Source organism: Cyclopterus lumpus, chromosome 2, assembly GCF_009769545.1.
Source record: "Cyclopterus lumpus isolate fCycLum1 chromosome 2, fCycLum1.pri, whole genome shotgun sequence".
NCBI lineage: Eukaryota > Metazoa > Chordata > Actinopteri > Perciformes > Cyclopteridae > Cyclopterus > Cyclopterus lumpus.
The window spans coordinates 1,622,262-1,645,092 of record NC_046967.1 but is presented as its reverse complement, the minus strand read 5'-3'; the positions used below and the strand labels follow the sequence as shown (position 1 = coordinate 1,645,092).

At 44.4% G+C, this 22,831-nt stretch overlaps 2 protein-coding genes and 1 long non-coding RNA gene across 13 annotated transcripts; 2 read left to right on the top strand and 1 right to left on the bottom strand.

Annotated features, from left to right (window-relative positions):
* The first annotated feature begins 1,633 nt into the window (after window positions 1–1,633).
* Window positions 1,634–8,128, top strand: LOC117745603 (indian hedgehog B protein-like). The gene is made up of 3 exons (XM_034554044.1): window positions 1,634–1,933; window positions 5,052–5,313; window positions 7,425–8,128. Exons 1-3 carry the CDS (start codon window positions 1,634–1,636, stop codon window positions 8,099–8,101), a joined length of 1,239 nt encoding a protein of 412 aa, XP_034409935.1. The 3' UTR covers window positions 8,102–8,128.
* LOC117745616 lies at window positions 7,762–10,616 on the bottom strand. The gene is made up of 3 exons (XR_004611249.1): window positions 10,271–10,616; window positions 9,701–10,003; window positions 7,762–8,236 (listed from the first exon to the last, which is right to left on the bottom strand). It is a non-coding gene; the product is annotated as an uncharacterized LOC117745616 (long non-coding RNA).
* On the top strand, window positions 9,684–22,790 carry bin1b (bridging integrator 1b). Of its 11 annotated transcripts, none has more exons than XM_034553967.1 (18): window positions 9,684–9,831; window positions 15,555–15,635; window positions 15,813–15,867; window positions 15,972–16,066; window positions 16,231–16,266; window positions 16,511–16,606; window positions 16,717–16,824; window positions 17,161–17,253; window positions 17,791–17,876; window positions 17,995–18,070; window positions 18,160–18,215; window positions 19,687–19,729; window positions 19,919–20,080; window positions 20,855–20,875; window positions 21,126–21,332; window positions 21,509–21,562; window positions 21,656–21,757; window positions 21,852–22,790. In XM_034553967.1, exons 1-18 carry the CDS (start codon window positions 9,751–9,753, stop codon window positions 21,951–21,953), a joined length of 1,554 nt encoding a protein of 517 aa, XP_034409858.1. In that variant the 5' UTR covers window positions 9,684–9,750; the 3' UTR covers window positions 21,954–22,790. The 11 variants fall into 11 exon arrangements, 9 of the variants coding, with proteins under 9 accessions (XP_034409858.1, XP_034409850.1, XP_034409875.1 ...); XM_034553959.1 differs by having other exon boundaries at window positions 19,910–20,080; XM_034553984.1 differs by lacking the exon at window positions 16,231–16,266 and having other exon boundaries at window positions 19,910–20,080.
* The last annotated feature ends 41 nt before the right edge of the window (window positions 22,791–22,831 follow it).

The window sequence follows — 22,831 nt, the reverse complement described above, 5'->3', positions numbered from 1 at the left end:
AAGTCACTGTTTGCCTGCAGGATCTCGAGAGTTTCTGTGTGACCAATGGCGCAGGAGAAGAAGAAGAAGAAGAGAGGCGTCGCGTTAACTGGAAATGTCCATCAGTTCGGTCCCCGGCGTTTAGCTGCGAGCACGTTTCCCGGAACGCGGAGGAGAAAACAAAGAGCCGTCGATGAGCTCTGACTTCTTATTCTGATGTGAAGAAATAATCCAGTTGACAGCTGCATCCATTAATCAATCAAATAGTCAAATATGATCCGACTCCCGCTGCCTCTCTCGGCCTTTTGGGACCGTGGACTAAATGTTTTGGGGGTTGTTGAGCGTTTGTCGCACGAAGCAAGATATTTGATGACGTTTCCACATTTTTAAGATTATTCTTCCTCATTTGAGACTGATTTAAACATTCAAGTATATTCATATTTCACTTTGGGCCCCTGAGTGACAGACTAAAGGCCCCTGGAGGTCCTCAGACCCCAGCGTGGCCTCCGTGAGTCCTTTGACTGACCACGGGAGTTATCAGCCTGAAAGAGTTTGAGATATTACTGTAAAGATGGCTGAGAGGTGAAACCTCTTCAACTCTTTAACCTTTAGTGGATTCAGCATCCGATGCTGCATTCAGGTGTCATCAGTTATTTTCTGTTCGTGGGCAGGAAGTATATACAAGTTCCTGAAAAGGTTCCTGGTCACCTGCAGACAAAGTGGAGAAATCTTTAAATTGATTCATGCTGCTCTCCGGCGGCTCGTCAGAGGGACTTCTGGGAAATGTAGGAACTCTCTCGACTCATGGGAGTGAAAAGTATTGGACCCCTTGAGGGGGTCCCTGGGGTTCTTCCAGGAGAGCCCCAGAGCGGTGATGATCTGTTTATTGTCATAACAGGAACGGGGAAACGTTTCAACGTGCGCACCTGCTCGTGCGTCTTAACTTGAAGACGAGGGTCCAAAGGGCAGAGGGAGCGCGCCCCAGCCCAGTCTCGTGGCTCGGTGTTTGTCTGTCCTCTTGGCTCACTGAACACACGGAGGCGGCGGCGGGGCCCGTGCCACCCCCGGTGGGAGGAGAGGACGGCGCGGAGGGCAGGTCCAGCAGGGCGCGGTCTCCTTCTTCTCCTGCGGCACCTCATCTGGACCGTCGTCGGAGCTGCTCCATTCCTGCCAGCAGCCCTGCGCCACAGGGACGCATTGAGCACGAACCCGAGAGGCAGGCAAACCGCTGCGGGGACACCCTTTGACCGCCGTGCCCGACAGGCGCAGCCAGACTGCGCGCCGCGCGCCTCCGCGTCTGTCTGCATGCGCGTTTCTCACAGCTCCGACACAGACGGGCAGCTTTGAACCTGCCTGCCAAGATAAACTCACCTCGCCTATTTATGCCCCTGCCTCCGCGTGCACTCGGGACAGGAGGGAGTCCGCCGCTCAGAGGACAGGTTTAGGTCTCTCCCGAGTCGTGTCCAGCGGCGCACTGGCCACTTTTACGCGCCGGGAATGGCCACTTTTGGGGGCCTCAGGAATGAGACCTGCTCCGTTACCACCACTCTAGAATCATAAAGGGGGACCCACGCGGGGCGGGCGGGTGTGGGGAGACTCAACCAGAGAAGTACAGCCACCCGCCGGGGGGCCACGCACCGGCCCCGGTGGCGGAATGCTGCTCCCGACGCTGGTCACGTGCCTCGTCGGGTGCGCCTTTCTGCTCTCGCCGGTCAGCGAGGGTTGCGGGCCGGGTAGAGGCTACGGCAAGAGGCGGTCACCGCGGAAGCTCGCGCCGCTCGCCTACAAGCAGTTCAGCCCCAACGTGGCCGAGAAGACCCTCGGGGCCAGCGGCAGATACGAGGGGAAAATAACCCGGAACTCCGAGCGCTTCAAGGAGCTCACCCCGAACTACAACCCCGACATCATCTTCAAGGACGAGGAGAACACAGGTGCAGACCGCATGATGACGCAGGTAACCCCTCCCGGACACCGCAGTGCCTTTTAGCCATTAAAACCTGCTTATTAAGGGGTGTTCAGAGCGTTCCTGGTGCACTTTGCCCAGTCTTTCAACGCGTGGACACGTGTTATCTTTTTCCGTATTTCTTGTTGACTCAAGGCTCGTCACTTAAAAACTAACTGCATATTGTCTTAAGAATCTGGATACATTCAGTTTTAGGAGCCATGAATACTCTTCATAATGAGATGACTAGATTAAAACCTCAGCAGGGTCCTTCTCTCTCTCTCAGGTTATTCTGACTTGTGTTCAATCAAACCACAGCTTCCTGAAATGAAAACGTGGATTCTTCTCGTAGTGCTGCTTGTTGAGAAACTGATTACAACCGTTTGTGTGCGTGTGTGTGTGTGTGTGTGTGTGTTTGCACAACTCTTTGTTCAGTCAATTTTTAAATCTCTCTCAGCTGTTGACACAGTGCAGTTTGAATCACAGCTCTCCTCTTCTGCTCCACATGGACTTTTCAGAGGGCGTAAAAGAGGGCAACCCCGGTCTAAAAATGTATGGAAAAGCGGTCTCTTAATTAAAACACTATGTCCTCTGTCTTACGCCGTGTTCTTTTGCTGGAAAAACAGCCAAAAGTCGTATTTGGTCAAGCGGGTCCTGATGTTTACCGTTTTTGGTTTCTAGCCCGGCTGGCCAGAGTTAACAGTCGCCTTTTGGACTGTCAGATTTTTTTTTTTTTTACGACACCATCATTGATGTGGCCCCGCGTGGAATTTATTTGACTCCCAATTTCCCCAGGAATAACGTATTTATATCTGGCTCTCGTGACCGCGGGCTTCCTCTCAGAGCTGCAGCGTTGTGTCCACAGACCCACGTGGGAATGAAGAGCGCGCACCCCGCCGTCTGGGGCTGTCACCTCGCCGCGCACTGCAAGAAATATCCTCCGGAGCGAGTTAGTTAGATAGTCTGTGCATGCAAGTGGCCAAAAGCAGCACTTATGGATGAGTTATGTCGGGGTGTCTTCAGTGGGAAACCTGATTTATACGTTTTTAATTTCCAGAATCTATATTATTTAATGTCGCCGTGTTTTCTGAGAAAATGAATCCAAAAACCGCAACCACGTGAGGATGTAGTAAAGATACAATCAACCCACATGAACATTGTGAAAATCTACTTTTCTCCAAAGTGCACATTTCTTGCAGCGCGCGCCTCGGCGTCGCAGACCTGCAGCACAATTTATGGGCTCCGAGCCGCAGGAGACAGCCTCCTGTTTGTCTGTTACTAGTCCGTGTTACTTTTTTTGCGTGTGTTTGTTTTCGCACCACACATGTGCAGAAATAGCCCACTTCACTTGCGTTGAAGCCTTAATTATACGGATTCTGTCCAATCAGTGCGCGCCGCTGTGTCCGGGACTTCCGGCACGCTTGATGCGTAAAAAGTTGCTCCAAAAACTCCGCCGATCGGCCTGGTGTGTGATTTTAACAGCCTATTGGATAAAGAGAGGACGCTTTGTCTTTGTGCACGTGTTGTCCCCTCGCGTGATGAAAACTAGACTTCCCGACGCCTCGCGACCTGTTCGGAAGGACGCTGAACGGCGCGTGTTGTCCAATGTTTGTGCAGCCAGCGGTTTAGTGCTCACAGAAAAACCCCGTCGATCTGTACACCTTGAAAGGAAAACCAACAACACGTATCGTCTGATTTATGAAGTCCAGCTCGTGGCTCGCGACCGCAGTGAAAACACGCGCCGTTCACGTGCACACCGTGAAAAGGCATCTGTGGCCGCCGAGGCGAGCTATTCTTATCACAGCCGACGTGGAAAAAAAAGACATTTATGGGGTTTAATCCCACTTTCCTCGCTGAGAGTCATGAAACGAGACGCTGTGGGGAACACAAGACGTCCTAGTCATGATCCCATGCGACCCGAAGTCACTTCTTCTGTCAGTCGAGTGCAATAAAACCTCCATCTGGATTTACTCCTGAATTTAGACATTTACGAGCTTTTAAAAGCTTCACATGTTGAGTTAAACATTTAAAAAACTAACATTTTACAAGTTACAAATCAAGTAGAAAAGACACGTTTGGAAAAGGTTCAAGTTAAGTAAATGAAATAAGGCCTTCCTATTTATGTGTGTGTTTAACTCATGCACCTTTGGTCATGTGATTCCTAAATATAGGGACTCCTCATCTGGTTAAAATATCTTAAACTGGACCCACAGTGTGTTAATGGGAAACAGCGCCCCCGGCAGGCGAATATGTGCCATTTAAACTGAGCTATTATTAATCTGATGTGTTTTACTGTCATAGTGCTTCCTCTTTAACCCGGATGCTCCTCCTAATGCTCTTATTTGGTTTTAAATTACAGATCTTATCTGTTAAATTCATCCAAACTCGGTTTACGTGAGTCTTAAAGACCAGCAGCGCCCTCTTCAGGCCAATTACCCCCCCTCCCTTTTTTAATGTGAGAAGTTCAGGTGAGTGCGATGTGTCACTGTGGATGAGATTAACGGAGCCGACTGGAAGATTTATTGTGCCGAGCCGAGTCCTTCAATCGGCCCTCTCACCTTCTGTTTGCTCACCCGGACCAGACTCCAGGTTTAGAGGGACCCTGAGGACCTCTTGTTCATGTAGCAGCCCCCCCCCCCTCACCCCTCCATCCATCCGCTGCTTCACCTCCTTTCTAACCACCACAGAGCAAACATCAGAGCTGGGGCAGCAGGGGTGCATTGTGGGTAGTCTGGAGCCACAGAAAGGGAGGGGGGGGGATTTGGTGAAGTGGACTTTATAAAAGTTGTGGGCGGGAAGTTCAAAGGTCACGTCTGTTACAATAAATCAAACTATAAATTAATGCGTTATGAAAACAAGCGTTACGTTCTTTCTGAAAGTTTTACTACACAAACGACTTTTATTCAGTTTGAGAAGCGACATTCAGATATTAATACGGAATATTGATCCTTAAAGGACAGAATTACTTCAAACAATTGAAGTATTCTTAGTCACAAAGAGGAAGACTTTTCTGCAGGTTTTCCAAAATAAAAGCTCTCTGGTAGACTTTTTAATTTTATCGTGCACACGGTGTGTACTTCCTGTCCGACTTGAACCCGCCCCTCTGACGTCGGTGTGCGTTCCCCTTCAGCGCTGCAAAGACAAGCTGAACTCGCTGGCCATCTCGGTGATGAACCTGTGGCCCGGGGTCCGCCTGCGGGTCACCGAGGGCTGGGACGAGGACGGCCACCACTCGGAGGAGTCGCTCCACTACGAGGGCCGGGCCGTGGACATCACCACCTCGGACCGGGACCGCAACAAGTACGCCATGCTGGCCCGGCTGGCCGTGGAGGCCGGGTTCGACTGGGTCTACTACGAGTCCAAGGCCCACATCCACTGCAGCGTCAAGTCAGGTGAGAGAGGGAGACCTTTCAAAGTAAAAGCCTCCAGAAGAGTTTGTCGCATCAGGAAAAGAAGCTGCTTCTCGGATATCTCGCACTCCTTTTTAAAAGTGTAACAAATGCATCCTCTTTTCCAACCCACCTCCCAATAAACACATCTATATATACTTCTTATATACTTCTTATATACTACTTATACACTACTTAAATAGGACTTATTCCAGACAGCCAATACATCTGTTTTAACATGTCCGGGTACCTTCTTCGTCCTGTAGTTTTACTGATCTGGAAGCTTTATTCTTTAGTAACATGTACATTGAGCTTCATCTATTGGACAACATTCCCCTCTCTAGGCTCCTCCCCCTTCCCTCCTCATCACTAACCTTCCTCTCGCTTGCATCGTATAACGATCTTCAGCTTTTTTAAAATCTTTCAACCTTTTTTCCTCCACCCGTCTCATCTCACGTTTAAGTTCTACGTCACATCCACGTTTTTTTTTGACTCACCTGCACAAAGAGATTAGTCGGATTCCAGAAGAGGGACATGTGCAAACCAGGAAGTGGTTCATGACGTTAACCAACATGAAACAATCACCAGATTGTTTTGGATTCATTTGGGAAATATGAAACTGGTTTCTGTTCCACGTTTAAATCTTTTACTTGCTGCTGCTCTCACACGCTTCTTCACCAGCCGAGGCTCATGGGTAATGTAGTTTCTAAAGCCACCTGGAGGACCAAGATGTCGCAGGATAAGATATGATTTCCCAGAAAAGATAACCACGTATAGATCGCGTGTTAAAACAAAGACGCTTTCACATTCAGGTTCCACATACTCCACTCGGTCTGTTCACAATGTGCCATCCAGAAGTGCTGAAAGTCACACGGTCTTTAAACGCCTCCTTCACACATTTGTGGTAACTGAGATTTTCCTCTTTTCTTTCTCCTTTTTCCTACTTTATCTCTCCTTTCCTTCCCCTTTTTCTCTCCTTCCCTCCCAGATCGGGTTGCGAGGGCCCAGTCCTTGACTTGATCAGAAGGGGCAACCAATCAAGTTGGTATTTTTCTCATGTTTTTGATTTTTTTTTAAAAGAATATTCTACCTTTTTTTTAACTCAAAATTCCTCAAAAGAGAGAAGTCGCTGTTGGGAAGACGGCTGAAGGGAAATCCCCACAAATCCTCCTTTAAAAACACTTAAATGGGCGCAGTTGAGGAAAACAACCACTAGGGGGCAGCAAAGCCTGTGACCCCGTAGGTCAACACTTCACAAAGTAAGGAATAATAATTGTTGATTTTATATTCAATTAAAAAAATATAATATATATTTAATAAATAACCATTAAAATTAATACTTTGTTAAATAATTTAAAAATTAAAAAAATTCAATTTGACATAAATTGCATGTTAAATAAATATAAACAATGTCTCACTCAAAGACGTACATGTTGTGTAGTCGTGTCCTGGACTTGAGTCATGTGATGATTAACTTGCTGGCTGGTTTTCCTGCTCTGCTCCTTCCTCCTTCAGGTGACTTATCTTATCACCTGGCCTTGGCTTTCCTACCTTCCCCAAATATTTACCCCCAGATAGACTTGAGACGGTCCTCGAGTGTCGCTTTGTGTCCCACACACACACACACACACACACACACACACACACACACACACACACACACACACGCACCCACACACACACACACACACACACGGTCGCTTTTATCTGCTTATTGTTCCTTTTGTGTCCAGAGGAAGAAGTCAATATTTAGCTAAAAGGGATTGAAAATATGCTATTGTTTGCTTCGTATGAAGCTGAGTCATGTCGTGATAACAAAACCGAAAAATAGAAACACTCAAATTTATGTGTTTTAAGTCACAGTGAAAATGCTTACTCTAAAATTATGAAAAGTGAGATAAGTCAAAGCATTGAAGTTAAAACTACAAGATATTATGAGTTTTTAGTTAGTTGGTGTAAATATAATATCAGTCAAAGGTTTTAAATCCAATTCTAATAGTAAATATATAAAATTAGGACATTTTTGGTTGAAATGAGCAGGATACATAATTAAAATATGAATTTCTCTCAACATTGTATTTGTTGACCTCCTGTTTGACCTCCCCGTCTCTCAGATCACTCCATGGCGGCTAAATCTGGAGGCTGTTTCCCCGGCGAGGCCTCGGTCACGCTGGCGGGCGGCGCTCAGAAGTCCATCGGCGAGCTGCGACCCGGCGAGCGAGTCCTGGCGTCGGCCGGCGGCGGGGAGATGGTTTACAGCGAGGTGCTGGTCTTCTTGGACCGCGACCCCGCGACCTGGAAGCTCTTCTACACGCTGCACACGGAGGCCGGGGCCCGCCTCTCGCTCACCGCCGCCCACCTCGTGTTCGTGTCCGGGGGGAACTGCTCGGAGGGGGCGCTGGCGGGCCGCGGCGCCCTCGGGACCGTGTACGCCAGCGACGCCCAGCCGGGACAGTGCGTGCTGGTGTCGCGGGGGGGGGCGCGTCGCGGGCGTCTGTCCCGGATCACCCGGGTCAGCACCGGCGAGAGCAGGGGGGCGTTTGCGCCGCTGACCCAGCAGGGGACGCTGGTGGTGGACGGGGTGGTGGCGTCCTGCTACGCGGTGGTGGACCAGCACGCCCTGGCTCACTGGGCCTTCTCGCCGCTCCGGCTGATCCACAGCTGGACTGGTTCCACTGGGAGCCACCGGGACGGGATCCACTGGTACTCCCGGCTTTTACACTGGTTGGGGAGGATGCTGCTGGACTCGGGACGCCTCCACCCGCTGGGCGTGGCTCAGGGCGACAGGTGAGGACGGGAGGAAGGTATTTTTAACTGGGATGACCCCAGGAACCAGTCTGTGCTGGACCATGATGGACCACCTGATCAGATAGACGTTTGGGTTCCTGCTGAGGCATGATGGGAGTTTTCTTTAAGGAGCTGTGAACTGACGGAGATGAACTAAGATAAGACTTTAAGTGACTCTGTGGAACCATAATCCCTTAATAAGTCCCTTAATCTCCTCTTAAAAACACATTATCATCTTCAGGTGTTCTTAAGCTTTGGATTTAAGGTCTGAAACATGTTCAGGTGCAAAGTACTGATGATTCTTATTCAGTATTCAGGTATTCAATAGCATATTTTGAGGTATATATATATATATATATATCAACAATTAATGGATTTTTAAAATATATTTAGGGTTTTTAAATGGTTAAAAAAACATACAAATGACTGAAAACCCACCCTGACATTTAATTAATTTGACCACTTAATGCAGACATTCTATTAGAAATACCACATTATTTGACAGTGAATCATATTACAAAACCCTTAATTGCGTCACTGAATTTTCATCTTAATTGAAAATGAACGCAGGTCTGAGATGAACTGTAAATTAAAGGGTGATTTTCATGCTATTTAAGGGGTCTGTGCCCCTAAAACAGCTCTTAATCTGTGAAGAAACCCCAAAATATGATAATCCATTCATTCATGTAATGATTTGCCTTTTTAAATATCACATTAACATGAACCAACCTGAACAACATCTTAAATCTGTCATTAATTGATTTGTCAAATATGTCAAATGTAATGTGTCAATAAAGGGAAAGTTAGCAGAGTATAAAATATATCACAATCCCATTGAAACCATTAATAATGGGTTCATTAGTGGTGTTTTCAGGTAAAAATTGAAGGGATTTAGTTTCATAGTGAAGTCCACTGGTGTGTCTTATGTAACATTACTGCTTTAATACAGAGAATTTAGAATAAATGATATTTAAGTGTTATTTGTTTACAGAAATCCAATAATGTTTAAAAAAATTATTTTGGGTGAAGAGATATGAAAAGAAAAAAAGATTTATTTTTTAAATTAAATTATATGTAAATGAGCCGAGTGTGTTTTTTGTTTTTCTTTTGATCCGCCGACACCTGACGAGAGGTGTTGGATGACCCGCTGACACGTGAACGCACCACCGCTGACATCTCCCGTCTGTGTCTGCCTCGGGACGCATTTAGCCCTCACGTCGGACTCCTTGTGCATAAATAAGGCCGTGCGTAAAGACGGACACACACCGGTTGCATGTATGCGACAGGTGAAGGCTAATAATACCAACCCGCTGCGCCTTTAAGAGGAAACCTAATATCTCTCCATATCGAGTCTCCATCCTTTAACAGAGAGAACCGGCCGATCTCGGAGTCCGTCCCAAACTACACCTGCTTTTTGTCTTGTTTTTTGTTTTTTCTCAACACAAACCGGATTTAATTACGCATTGCACCTTTAAGAAGCTGTCACCGGATTAGAGTTACGCGCAGCCGAGTCGCTGAGCGGAAGGGTTTTACGCACCGTCGTTTCCAGTAGTAGGGTCTCGTTCCACGACATTTCACCCTCCACCCACCCCCACCCCCCTACCTCTGCCTCTCTTCTTCCACACCGCCGGGGAGCCCTCCACGCCGCGCGCCATGGCCGAGATCGGGAAAGGGGTCACCGCCGGGAAGCTGGCCATCAGCGTCCAGAAGAGGCTCACCAGAGCGCAGGAGAAGGTACGCGAGTGTGTCTGCAGGACTCCATGTCCTCCTGTCACTGAAGCCGAGTCACACACGTTGTACCAGCTAGTACTCATGGAGTAGCACTCCGTGAGGGTGCTTTATAATAATATACATGAAGGGGCGGTTATTGGGTTCAAGAGCATTACAGCCGTCCATCAACTTCAACCTTTGAAAGAACAATATTTCACATTAATTAGTATTAATGCACATTTAAAGGTAAAATCACCTTCAGGAGACATTAAACTGGGGTCAAACAGTGAATACTCGGAAGTAGTATTTAGGATTTCACAGTAAAAGTCAGTTGGAGAAGCAAAAGAAGGATCCATCCATCAAAATGCACAATTCAGGAGAAAAAACACGTTCATTCATAGTTTTATAAAAGTATTAGTACAAGTAGAAACTACAGGTACACGTAGTACAAAGTACAAAGTACCAGTATGTAAAGCAAAAGGCTGCTTGTTGTTTCTGCTTTTGGATCAGTAAAAAAAAGGAGATCAAATGATCATGAAGATTTGTCACATTTCCAGTGACGGGTAGAGTAAAAGTGACGGAATGAAACCCGAGCAACGGTCTGAGTTATTATGGTCTGTCCTAATCACGCCTGCTGCTGCTTAAGCTGTTACCCTCTAATCACCTCGGTGCCCCACAGGAGCGCTGTCAGTCAGTCCTCATTGTCCTCACTCGGTCTGCTGGATGCTTGTTGTGACTCGGCCCCCTCGAACCCTGGAGAGGTTCTGCTGGTTCCTCCTGCAGCTGCACATGTTTCCAACATGCAGTTCACATACTCACCGTCTCCTCTCCTAAAGTGTCCTAAAAGCGTTAAGAATCGCAGTGGGGTTTGGGTGAAGGGGTTAGCTTAGCTTAGCATAAAGACTGAAATCAGAGGGAAACTGCTAGCCTGGTTATAAGAGGGAGTTGCATTATGTGCTGGAACTATTTCTTTTTGTACCCATCCGCCTCGTACTTCTGTGCAGCATCAATTAGGAACTATAAGAAGTAATTATTATATAATATTAGTGATGCATTCATGCGTTCATCACTTTAATGCTGCAGCTGATGACGGCGGAGCATATTTTAATGACTTTATGGAAACACTGAAGTATAGAGGTTCCTCCTGATTGTACGCAAGCACATTATTTCACCATCTAAGTAACTACAAGTACCTATTATGTTGTGTCATTATAAGTACTTGTAGTTTCTTTCAAATACTGCTTAATGAACTGGAGTTTATCCGGATGAAGAGCTTCTATCTGCATTGAATATTTCAGATGTGAACAGTCGACATATTTACATGCAGATAACAGTTTCCCAGTTTTCAGGAAGTGGTAAAAAAAACCTGATGTCACAGAAAGACTTTCACTTCTTCTTCTTAAATAATATACTAATAATATAATATAACTCCGTTTCGGTTTTTCCAGATGTTGTCAGCCTACTTTACAGTTATTTAAATATATTTCAACAAACTCATAATTTTAGAACAAAGTCGACGATCATTGGTTCAGCCTAATAAATATTTTTTATTATTTACAAGATTATCGGGAATATTTACTTTTTTTGTGAATTTGTATTTGCTCTCTGCGGGAAATATCAGAGACATTTAATAGATATAAATATACCTTAAATATATAAAAATATTATATATATATATATATATATATAAAAATATTTTTTATAGGAAGGCTATAGCAATTACAGACTTAAAAAGCCTAAAAAATGTTAGCTATGGAGGTGAAAGGTCATGAAAATGTAGGTGATGTTCTGGAGACATAAAGAGTTTATATTATGTAATGAATTTAAAACACTTGTTTAATGGATGCTGAAACACTTCTTAGGTGTGCAGGGTTCTGCTGGGGAACCGCACTGAAATGCATCTGAAAGCTTTGAAATCCAAAACAGAGAAGTCCGGGTTCCTCCGGAGGAAACGTAGAGAACTCCTCGGTCCGGTGTCGTCTTGTGTGACGGACGCTGAGACACCGAGCCGTGGAGGAAAGAGGAAGGTCAGAGTATCATCTTCCCTCCGAGGTGGAGGAGGGGAGGCTTCAGCTGTCCGTCTGCTGGCACGCCGGCCTCCGCCTCGTCCGGCGCTGCGCCCACGGGCTTTATGTTGGTCCCCGTTTGGAAATGTGCTTTCATCTCATTGGGACTCTTTACATCCCAGGTCCACCGTTGTTTCATCTAAATGTGCTTTTAAAGTAACATTACAACTTTATCTCACATTATTTATTCATAAATAACTCTGATGCCGACAACTTTTCATATAATTAGAGCTTTCTAGATAAAGTGGCTTTAATTCTCTGTCTTACATTTATTTCTCTTTCTATGAAGTGTGTTATATGAATATTTTATAATATTTATTTTTGTTAATCAATTAATAATTTTTATTAATTAAATTATATTTATTATATAATGCAGTGAGCGTGAAGTTTTAATTAAATTTCTTTGAATTAAATTTCTTTAAAATGCATTTTTTTTAAATAAATTTCTTTAAATTAAAATTCATTAAGACAATACTCTTTAAATTAAATTAATTAGATTATATATTATTTAATATTTATATTTCACGTCTTTTAATGTTTAATGTTGGTAATAATTTGATTCAGACCGCCTGGCGAGCCATCCTTGGTTGTCATGGTGATGTCTCATGAACCGGTCAGCTGTGCCTCCGAGCATGCTGGGAAAATTCCCCTGTGTGGAATCCGGATGAGTGCGGTGACGGATAAGGGGAGGAGGGGGGGAGGGGGGGAGGTGGTGCCCTTTAGAGAGCAGCCGGAGACCCGGTGTGGTGCTGGGAGTAAAAGATGCAGGACCCCAGGACTCTTACCCCCCACAGGGGCCCACAAAGACCCCCGGGGGCCCCCAAAGATTCACTTCAGGTTAATCCTTTTACCGTATCCAAAATATGGCCCCATTTTTATTTTAAATTTAAGGAGTTAAATCATTTTATGAATGTTTTATAACTCTTTATAATGCAGTTCAGGCAGATATGAAGAAGACTTGATGAATGCATTATAATAAGAACAATATGGTAAAACATTATAAAATAAGTCTTTATAAAGAAGTTTTAATTGAGAATACTGCTGTTATTAAATCTATATTATAAACATGATATTAAACGTCTTTAAATCTACATTACAAATATGTTATTAAACGTCCTTAAATCTACATTCTAACATGTTATTAAACATCTTCATATTTACATCATAAACATGTTATTAAACGTCCTTATATCCACAATATAAACATGATATTAAACATCTATCTATTTACATTATGAACATGTTATTACACGTCCTTAAATGTACACTATAAACATGTTATTAAACGTCTTTAAATCTACATTATAAACACGTTATTAAACCTGCTTAAACATATTATAAACATCTTATTAAACATCTTTAAGTCTACATTATAAACACGTTATTAAACGTCCTTAAACACATTATAAACATGTTATTAAACATCTTTAAGTCTACATTATAAACACGTTATTAATCGTCCTTAAATACATTATAAACATGATATTCAACGTCCTTATATCTATATTATAAACGTGATTAAACTTCTTTATATTTACATTATGATCATGTTATTACATGTCGTTAAATGTGCATTATGAACATGTTATTAATCGTCCTCAAATACATTATAAACATGTTATTAAACGTCTTTTTATTTACATTATGAACATGTTATTAAATGTCCTTATATCTACAATATAGACATGTTAATAAACGTCTTTTTATTTACATTATTATAGTTATTATATTATTAGAACTGTGAAATAATAAACAGTACAAAGTGAAGCAGTCGGCCATCATGACGCTTTTCATGATTCATAATTCGAAGCTAAAGTTATCAAAACCTGACAGTTGACGTGCTTGGCCTGCACACCTGTCCCCCCTCCCTGGACTCCCAGCATGCCTCACTGCTGTGGGCGTGTGTGTGTGTGTGTGTGTGTGTCTATGTCTATCTATAGCCCTCCTGGGCCTCGTCCTCATCACTCTTAATACCCCACAAACTGCCCGTGTGTGTGTGCTCCGGGGGTATTTGTGAGGGGTGAAATGGAACACCGGCGGGTTGCGGATAACTCTGAGAACACACACATACACACACACACACAGACACACACACAGTTACAGTGGTAAACTCAAGTAGCGCGTGTTCCATTCCACCTGAGCTTACAGTACGAAAACAGTCATATTTCCAGACTTCACGAGAATCCCCTGAACGCACCACTAAACGTTCGACAGGTGCACAATGAGCTGACAGACACCGAGGCCCCATGATGGACACACACACCAGTTGTGTCGTCCAAATATAGAATCCGGATTTTAATAGACACCGACGATTTTAAATATCTGAACTGCGGCGACGGCTTTTTCCTTTTGCTGTATTTTTCCATAAATAAAAGCAACAAAAAACACAAAGTAACGCGGAATGAAACGAGTCAAAGGGGGAGAGTTGATGCTCGAGTGTCTCATGATGTCACACAGGAGACATTCACTGCTCATACTGGAAGTAATGCTTGTGTGTGTGTGTGTGTGTGTGTGTGTGTGTGTGTGTGTGTGTGTGTGTGTGTGTGTGGAGGCTCGGGGAGCAGGTGTGTGTGTGGAGGGGAAGTCCCCGTCGTCGTGTTGACGGCGGTTTGTGTGTCCGTCACAGGATTAGGGCGGCAGGTGGTGCTGATGGCGGCGGCGGAGGCTCAGATTAGCTGGTGACCTTGACCAGCGAGTCCCTCCTTTAGCTCCAGCAGTATCTTCAAATAGTCTGTATTATTGTTATTTTATTTTATTTTATTACACATTTTAATGTGCAGCAGAGGAACCGATGCAACTTTCACTTTTCCTCAGAAAAATGTAAATGAAATACGATCATTTTAATGTTAAGATGTACTCGATATATATTTAAAGGTAAAAAGAATTGTAAAAAAGAATTAAAAATATTCAATTTAAAAATATATAATATCAACATAAATAAAATGTAATAATCAAAAACTGAAAATTCAGAAAAATAACTATAAATAGAAATCTGATAAAAATAAATTAAATTTAAATAGTAAAAAATAAATTTCAAATACAGAACATCAAAGAAAATCTGCATTTTTAAGAAAATCTAAATAATAGTGAAATAGGCATTTTTAAGAAAATAATAAAGCTGAATATTTTCGTGTCATCAAGTCATTTAGCCTCTGACCTTTGACCTCCGTATCCTGGCAGCCACTTTAACGACCTCCTTTAGGTCCAACAGTATTTTCATATGTACAACCCTTTTAAGTCTGTATTATTATTTTATTTTATTTAAAAAAAATAAACTTTCACTTTTCTTCAGAAAAATGTAAAGATAAATCATTTTAATGTTAAAATGTACTATATATATATATATATATATATATATATATATATATATATATAAAAGTAAAAAGAAATCTGATAATAAACAATAAAATACAAAATAAGTCTTTAATTGTACATATGAAATAGTAAAGAATACATCAAAGAAAAGAAATAGGCATTTTTAAGAAAATAATAATGCTGAATATTTTTGTGTCATTTATGCTCTGACCTTTGACCTCCGTATCCACTTTAAAGAGAGTTTAACGTGGCAGTGTAAGAGCTTCAACCTAACAAAGGTTATTTCTGGTGTTTTAAGTGTCTGTCCACAGAGGGCTGCTCACTGAGCCATGCGGTGACATTAACGGTGCGTCGTCTCCTCTGCAGGTCATGCAGAAGCTCGGCAAAGCGGACGAGACCCGAGACGCCGCCTTCGAGGAGATGGTGGCCAACTTCAACAAGCAGATGGTCAGCACCCATTTTACTTCTTTTTATAAAGAAATCACGATTTGATTATTGAAGACACCGATTTCTCTCCCAGGAAGTGACGAAATCAGGAAACACACGTTTACATATATATATATATATACAGTATATGTGTATAAATAAACATCTATACTGACTCTGCTGTGTTTGCTCCTGCAGACAGAAGGCAGCAAACTGCAGAAAGACATGAAGGCCTACCTGGTAGCAGTGAAAAGTGAGTGTGATCCGCTGTAACCATGACGCCCACACACACACAAAGCAGCGTTTACTGCCCTCTGCGCCACAAAGAGGCCTATGTGACCCCCTCTTGCGTTGCAGCCATGCACGACGCCTCCCGCCGGCTGCAGGACTGTCTGGCCGACATGTACGAGCCGGACTGGTTCGGCAAAGAGGAGATGGACGCGCTGACGGAGGTGAGGCCACCTCCTTCTCCATTTCACTCGCCTGGAGAGGAAAGATAAACCTTAAATGTGATATTTATTCCCAGCATGCTTCTCTTCCCTCTTCCTTCCTCTCCTCCTGCTAACGCTCTTTCTTTCTCTTAACTGCATGCGTGTGTCCTTCCCCCCCTCTGAAGGAGATGATAGAGAAGGAGATGGACAATAACTTGGAGGTAAACGGCAGACAGCAGCCAGTGGTTCCCACAGCCGTTCATGCTGGGAACACTGGTTGTAACCGCTGTGACATTAATGCATCAAATACAGTGTTCTGCAAGATGAGTACTTTAAGGAGTATTACTTCAGTAAAGGATATAAGAGTACTTGTAGTCGCTTTGACAGAAGAAAACTGGACTCAGTGAGGTGTGTGTGTGTGTGTGTGTGTGTGTGTGTGTGTGTGTGTGTGTGTGTGTGTTTCAGGACACAGACACTCTGTGGTTAGACTACCACCAGAACATCACCGACAAATCCCTGACCTCTCTGGACTTGTACCTGACCCAGTTCCCGGATATTAAGGTCTTTAATGTCGAAACTCGTAGATATTGTTTCTCGTGTTCTAATCACATCTCAGATTTCCTGATTATGAATCAATAACAGCAGATAATCTGACCTGAGCTCTGCCGCAGGCTCGCATAGCCAAGCGCGACAGGAAGATGGTGGACTTCGACAGCGCCCGGCATCACTTCAGCTCCTTACAAAAAGGGAAGAAGAAGGACGAGGCCAAGATCGCCAAGGTAACCACCTGTGTGTGTGTGGGGGGAGGCTGATGCATTATGGGAAGTGTATGCAGGTCGCACGTGTGTCCTGCTGCCTATGTTAAAGTTTAAAGGAATAGTTTTGGCCTTAAGGTGGTATGATTTTACCAGATGGTTCATACCACCTTAAATCTGCTGCATCACTTTAGCTTGTGAGCTAACTAACTTGTGTTTCATTTGTTAAACTCTGCTCATTAACATGTTTGTGTCTTGAATTGTTTGCTTTTCTTCTTTCTCTCTCTCTCTTCTGTCCTTCCTCCTCCTCCTCCTCCTCTTCCTCCTCCTCCTCTCTCTTGCATGGTGTGTGTTGGTTAGCCAGCAGCCCTGTTGGAGATGGCGGCTCCCAGCTGGGCTCATGGTTTGATATCAGCCCACCAGGTGGCTCAGACTAACCTCTCCTTCAACCAGGTGAAACTCTGGTTCATCACTGACTCCTCCCACCCTGACTCTAGCCCCTCCCCCTCCGCAGGCTCTGCACACGATCACCAGACTGATCCTTTACTTTTATTGTTCTTTTCTTCTAGCGCCACCTTCACCTTCCTAGTGATCATGTCTTTGTGCAGCTATCAGTCCTTTCAGTTATTATTATTATTATTCCCATTATAAGAGGTCTTTCTCTGCTTCAGGGTCATTTTTCCTCAATGCTTGGACAGTTTTATGGATTTTTCTTCCTCATCCTGCATTTCAAACACAAAGAAAGCCCGATAAAGAAAACAGAAGCTTCTTCTCTGATGATCATGTGTGGAGAGCCTCGCTGTAATTTGATCCCTAAACTATTGTTTACATGTTTTTTGTTCACACCTTCTTCACGTAGTTATGAAAAGCCCTGAATGTGTTGGTCTGCATGCTGGAGTGCTCTTTTTAATCCTTAAAATAGATGTACCACAGACACACAGGTATATTATTATTATTACTGTGTGTGTGTGTGTGTGTGTGTGTGTGCAGGCCGAGGAGGAGCTGGGTCGAGCTCAGAAGATCTTCGAGGAGCTGAACGTGGAGTTACAAGACGAGCTTCCAGCACTCTGGGATAAGTGAGACTCTTTTTCTCCTCCTACAAAATCTTTAATTTACGACTCGGGTCACATGTTTAAAACCGTGTGTGTGTGTGTGTGTGTGTGTGCGTGTGTGTGTGTGTGTGTGCGCGTGCAGTCGTGTTGGCGTCTACGTTAACACATTCCAGGGCCTGGCGGGTCATCAGGAGAAGTTCCATGGGGAAATGAGCAAGGTGAGCCTGTTCTCGTGCGATGGACTCGATTGATTTGGTGATCAGAAGATGTATTGATCCGTCTCCTTCTGCTCTGCTCGTCTCCTCAGCTCAGCCAGAACCTGAACGACATCATGACCAAACTGGAGGAGCAGCGGGAGGAGAAGTAAGTGGAGCTTTTCAGTCAGAATAAAGGTTCGAGGTGGAGTAGAGAAATGTGAATAATGTCCCTCACGCCGCCCCCTACTGCAGAAAAGGTGGTACTGCAGCAGCGAAGACAGGAGACGGTGCCAAGAGGTACAATAGAGGCTGAGCACGAGAACATGAACTGGCTGTTTGATTGTGTGACCTTAACCCTCTAATATATCAAACTAATGCAAAAATACTTTAAAAATATGTTCTACAACAATGGAATGTGACCTTAACCCTCTAACACAGTGGTTCTCAAATGGGGTTACGTGTACCTGGGGGTACGTGAAGGCACTCCAGAGGGATTTCTTTTAAATATATTTAAAATTAGCATCCATTCAAAAAGTTAAGTTTTGTCTGAAGTTGCAGGTCATCCATGTTTTTATGTCTTTAAGACATGCTTGAAGTTTAGCGAGCTGGTTGGTCTCTTCTGGTTTGATTGATGGATATAATTGAGTATCATCTGCATAATGAGGAAAGTTTATGGAGTGTTTCCTGATAATATTTCACAGGGGGTACATCACTGATAAAAGGTTGAGAACCACTGCTCTAATACCAAAACTAATGCAAAAATATGGTCTACAACTATTTATTTGTGTTGCCTAATACTAATCTGAGATTTTCAGAGTAAAGGTGTAATTACAGGATAAATACTAATAATCCATTTAATTTATATAGTGCTTTTTAAGATACTCAAACACACTTTACATGTTACATTATACACTGTAGACACAGCTACGGGGAGCAACGCAGGGTTAAGTGTCTTGCTCAAGGACACATCGACTAGGGCGGGGATTGAACTGCCAACCCCCTGATTGAAAGACGGACATGCTAACCACTGACCCACAGTCGCCCCAATAAATAAATGAAGTCGTAATGTTTCAAGATTATAATTACATTTTTATGAGAAAAAGAAGTTATGATGAGGATTTAACTTGTTTTTAAATGACTTTGAAGTATATTTCAGAGATCAGTCTGCAGTAATCTGTAATAGAAGTGTCTCTGGTGTGATACCTGTGTGTAGTTTTTAAAGGGCAGGAGACTTCATTTGGGGGTTCAAAGCCAAAAAGTCCCTCATGCACATTTTTACGGTTCTGTTCAACATATTCCAGTTCCGCCTCACGGTTCTTCTTAAAAGCTCGGCAGAGAAGTTGACAACTAACTAGCTCCAGAGCAGTGAGTTTAGGGAGGATTCAAACCTGCTGCCTGCTGTGTTCATAACATCCTGAAGACGTTGTCACGTGACACCTGCAGGTTGACCTGTGGAGACACAGCCGCTGTTTGTTTAAAGGGTTTCGTCGCCCTCATGTGGATGAAACTGAGGACTGCATGGTTTTTACACTTGTTGTTGTTGTTGTTGTTGTTGTTCTCCTTCTTTTTGTCCCTGTATTCATGCACCCTTTCCTGTCTCCTGTCTCCTGTTTCCTGTCTCCTGTCTCCTCTCTCAGTGAGGAAACCAACCACAGTGACTCAGCCAGCTCAGCACCAAAGGTAAAGTGAGACATCTGACCCCATGAATCATAACCTCCATCTTTAATAACCTCCATCTTGAGTCACGTTCTGTCTGGTTCTCTAACACGCGTCCTTTCATGTACTAAAGTGTCTCTGTCTCCCTCGCTGCCTTGGCATGCGTGCACGTGTGTGTTGTGGGGTTCTGATTGAACCCTCCTGGTGGTGCAGAGGCCCGGTCCTCCTCCCGGTCGGCCTCCGCCCCGCGTGGTGCCGTCTCCGGACCAGAGGCAGCAGCGGGTGGACCCGGTAGTGGACCCGGTAGTGGACCCGGTAGTGGACCCGGTCGTGGACTCGGTGTCTGATGCTCACACGGACTCGACGCAGCAGCAGGTCAGACTGATTGTTCTGCCTCTACATCCTGGTTACTGTAGAGATATCCCTCTGTGTGACTGTGGCCTGCAGGGCCGACACACATACAGGCTTCACATGGACTGCATTCATTTCCCCAGATAGTAAACCGTCCTGACCCGAGTGTGTGTGTATGTGTGTGTGAGGCAGTGTGAACCCTGGTCAGGGGTCAACCTGCTGGATTGGGATGTGGAGGTATTACAGCCCGGCACATCTCCGGCTCCCAAGGTGGGTGTGCTTCGCTAAGGTCAAAGGTCGGTGGAGCCGAAGGGTTGAAGACGTGTGTTCACATGCAGATTTTAGTCAGACTTTATTTCACATCTGCTGAACTGATCTCACGAAACCAAAGAAGGTGGAAACGTCTTCCACAGAAGATTTGAGTCCTCAAAAGTTCAGTTGATTCCACTAATCTTTGCTCAAAGTGCAGAGATGAAACAGAAGACTGCATGTCAACACAGCTAATGTGTGTGTGTGTGTGTGTGTGTGTTTATGTGAACCTGAACACATCCACCGCATGGCCTTTCAGCCTCTTCGCATGCACACGTTTGTGCTTCTTCTTTCCTATTAGCTGATCAGAGATCATTTAATGAAGTTTCAAGCAAAAGCTGCAAAAACATGGTCAGTTTTTGATGTGGAGTTCCCTTAAAAGAATCTTAGTAGAATTCACACGTGCTCCCTTAAAGTTGTAAGACTTTGATGAAGACCTGCACACTCTGGTCTCACTGGTTGTCTTGTCTCTTAACTGCACCACGGAAGGCGCCATCATGGGACTCATGGGTAAGAACGGGTTCCTGTGACTCTTTTATTTCCTGCAATGATCTTGTGACGTAGATCAGAGGAAGATGGACTGTAGACGAAGACATAACAGCATCTTTTTTTCATCAAAACCTCCTTCCTCCTCCTTTACGATGCCCCCTACCACCCGGGGTCATGGTCTTTTATGACACTCCTCCCGTCCTTCCAACTATCTTCCCTCCTGCTTCCAAACCCGCCACAACGCTCCACAACCCCCCCTGACCTTCTGTAGCGAGAACAGGCCGCCGCGGAGCCCCACAACGAAGAGGAGCGACACCCGAAGGAGGCCCAAGGGGGCTGGGATCCTGAAGAAAGCAACACCCGGTCCGAGGCTGCTCCGGGTCAGGAGGGCGGAGTCGCTCCGTCGTACAGCGAGCCCAGCTGGGACGACGATGGCGCCCAAGTGGGAGGTGGCTGGGGGAATGAAGGAGAGGCCCAGGTAGGGTCGGGTGATAGGGAGGCAGGTCTCGAACAGTTCCAGGATCCCTAGTGAGAGTCACCGAGCCCCCTTCTTCTTGCTCCTACTTTCTCTCTTTTTTTCTGTTGAATGCTTCACACCTTCTTCACACGCCTCAATAATACAGCTGGACCTTCTCTGCTTATTCTGTGTTGCAGAGTGCGGTGACCAACGGCTCGGATGGAGATCTCCCTCCAGGATTCCTCTACAAGGTTAAATGACTTGAATTTAGAATCCTGACATGCACCTTTTTGAAGAGGTTTCATATATTCTTTTTCAATAAACACCTTTTCATTGTACGACAGGTGAAAGCGGTGCACGAGTACGCGGCCACCGATGGCGACGAGCTGGAGCTGAATATCGGAGATGACGTGCTGGTTTTGGCCTTCGACAACCCAGATGAACAGGTACCGATTCTCTTCCTACTTTTGCATCGATATCGTTATGCGTGTGCATTTCCACCTGTTCGTCAACATGTCTGCACGCTCTGTGTTTCTGCAGGACGACGGCTGGCTCTTGGGGGTGCAGGAGTCTCACTGGCTGCAGAAGAAAGATATTTCAGTCAAAGGCGTTTTCCCTGAGAACTTCACTCAGAAGGTTTAAAGGTTTCGTGCCACTAAAAGAATGATTTCTCCCCTTTCAGTGCCCCGAACTCCTCAAACGTAGCTTGTGACTGTAAAAGCGCCGCTGGATTCGTCACTCGATGTGAACGCATCAGGAAACGAATGATCCGTTTGTGCCACTTACACATTCACACAAACCAAATTGAACGTTGTTTCGTAGTAAAATAAAAAAGAGGATTAAGTTTCACCCCGACCCAAAATGTAAGGCTTATTAATTTGGTTTTGATTTCTTATTCCTGATTATTTATATAACACAAATTTGTTGGTTGAAATTCAAAAAGGATTAATAAGTTGTGGATGTGTTGTATGAATGTCAACAGTTCCTTGCATGAAGCATTTGATTGTCTTGGTGGCGTCGCTCCATCAGGTGTCCTAGAACAAAGCCCTGGGGAACTCCGCCCATATAAACAGGAGGGTCGCCATCTATTCGTTTGTTGGGCTTGTTATCAAAGGGAACACTAGTTTTTATTTTACTGGCTATTTTGAGGACATGACTAAATGTGTGGCTTACATTTTCTAATGCACATACGCTTTTATTTTGGTTTTGAGTCATATTTTCATCGATGGGTGAAACTTTCATACTTTGAGACTCTTTTCAGACCTTTTTCCACGTGAACTTGACTCTGTGCTCCCCGCTGAGACGATAACACTGCATCACCACTGTGCACACACATCTTCTCTCGAAATCAGTCTGCACCTTATTAAACTAAGTTGAACCCATGCAAACTGTATTTTTATATTGTGTGGAGTTGATGAATAAGATGATAATTAATGCACCATCTGTTGGAGTCAGTGTCATTAAAGATGAATGAAACAACTCGTGGTCCCTTTAACTCCTGGATCAGCACAACATTTACC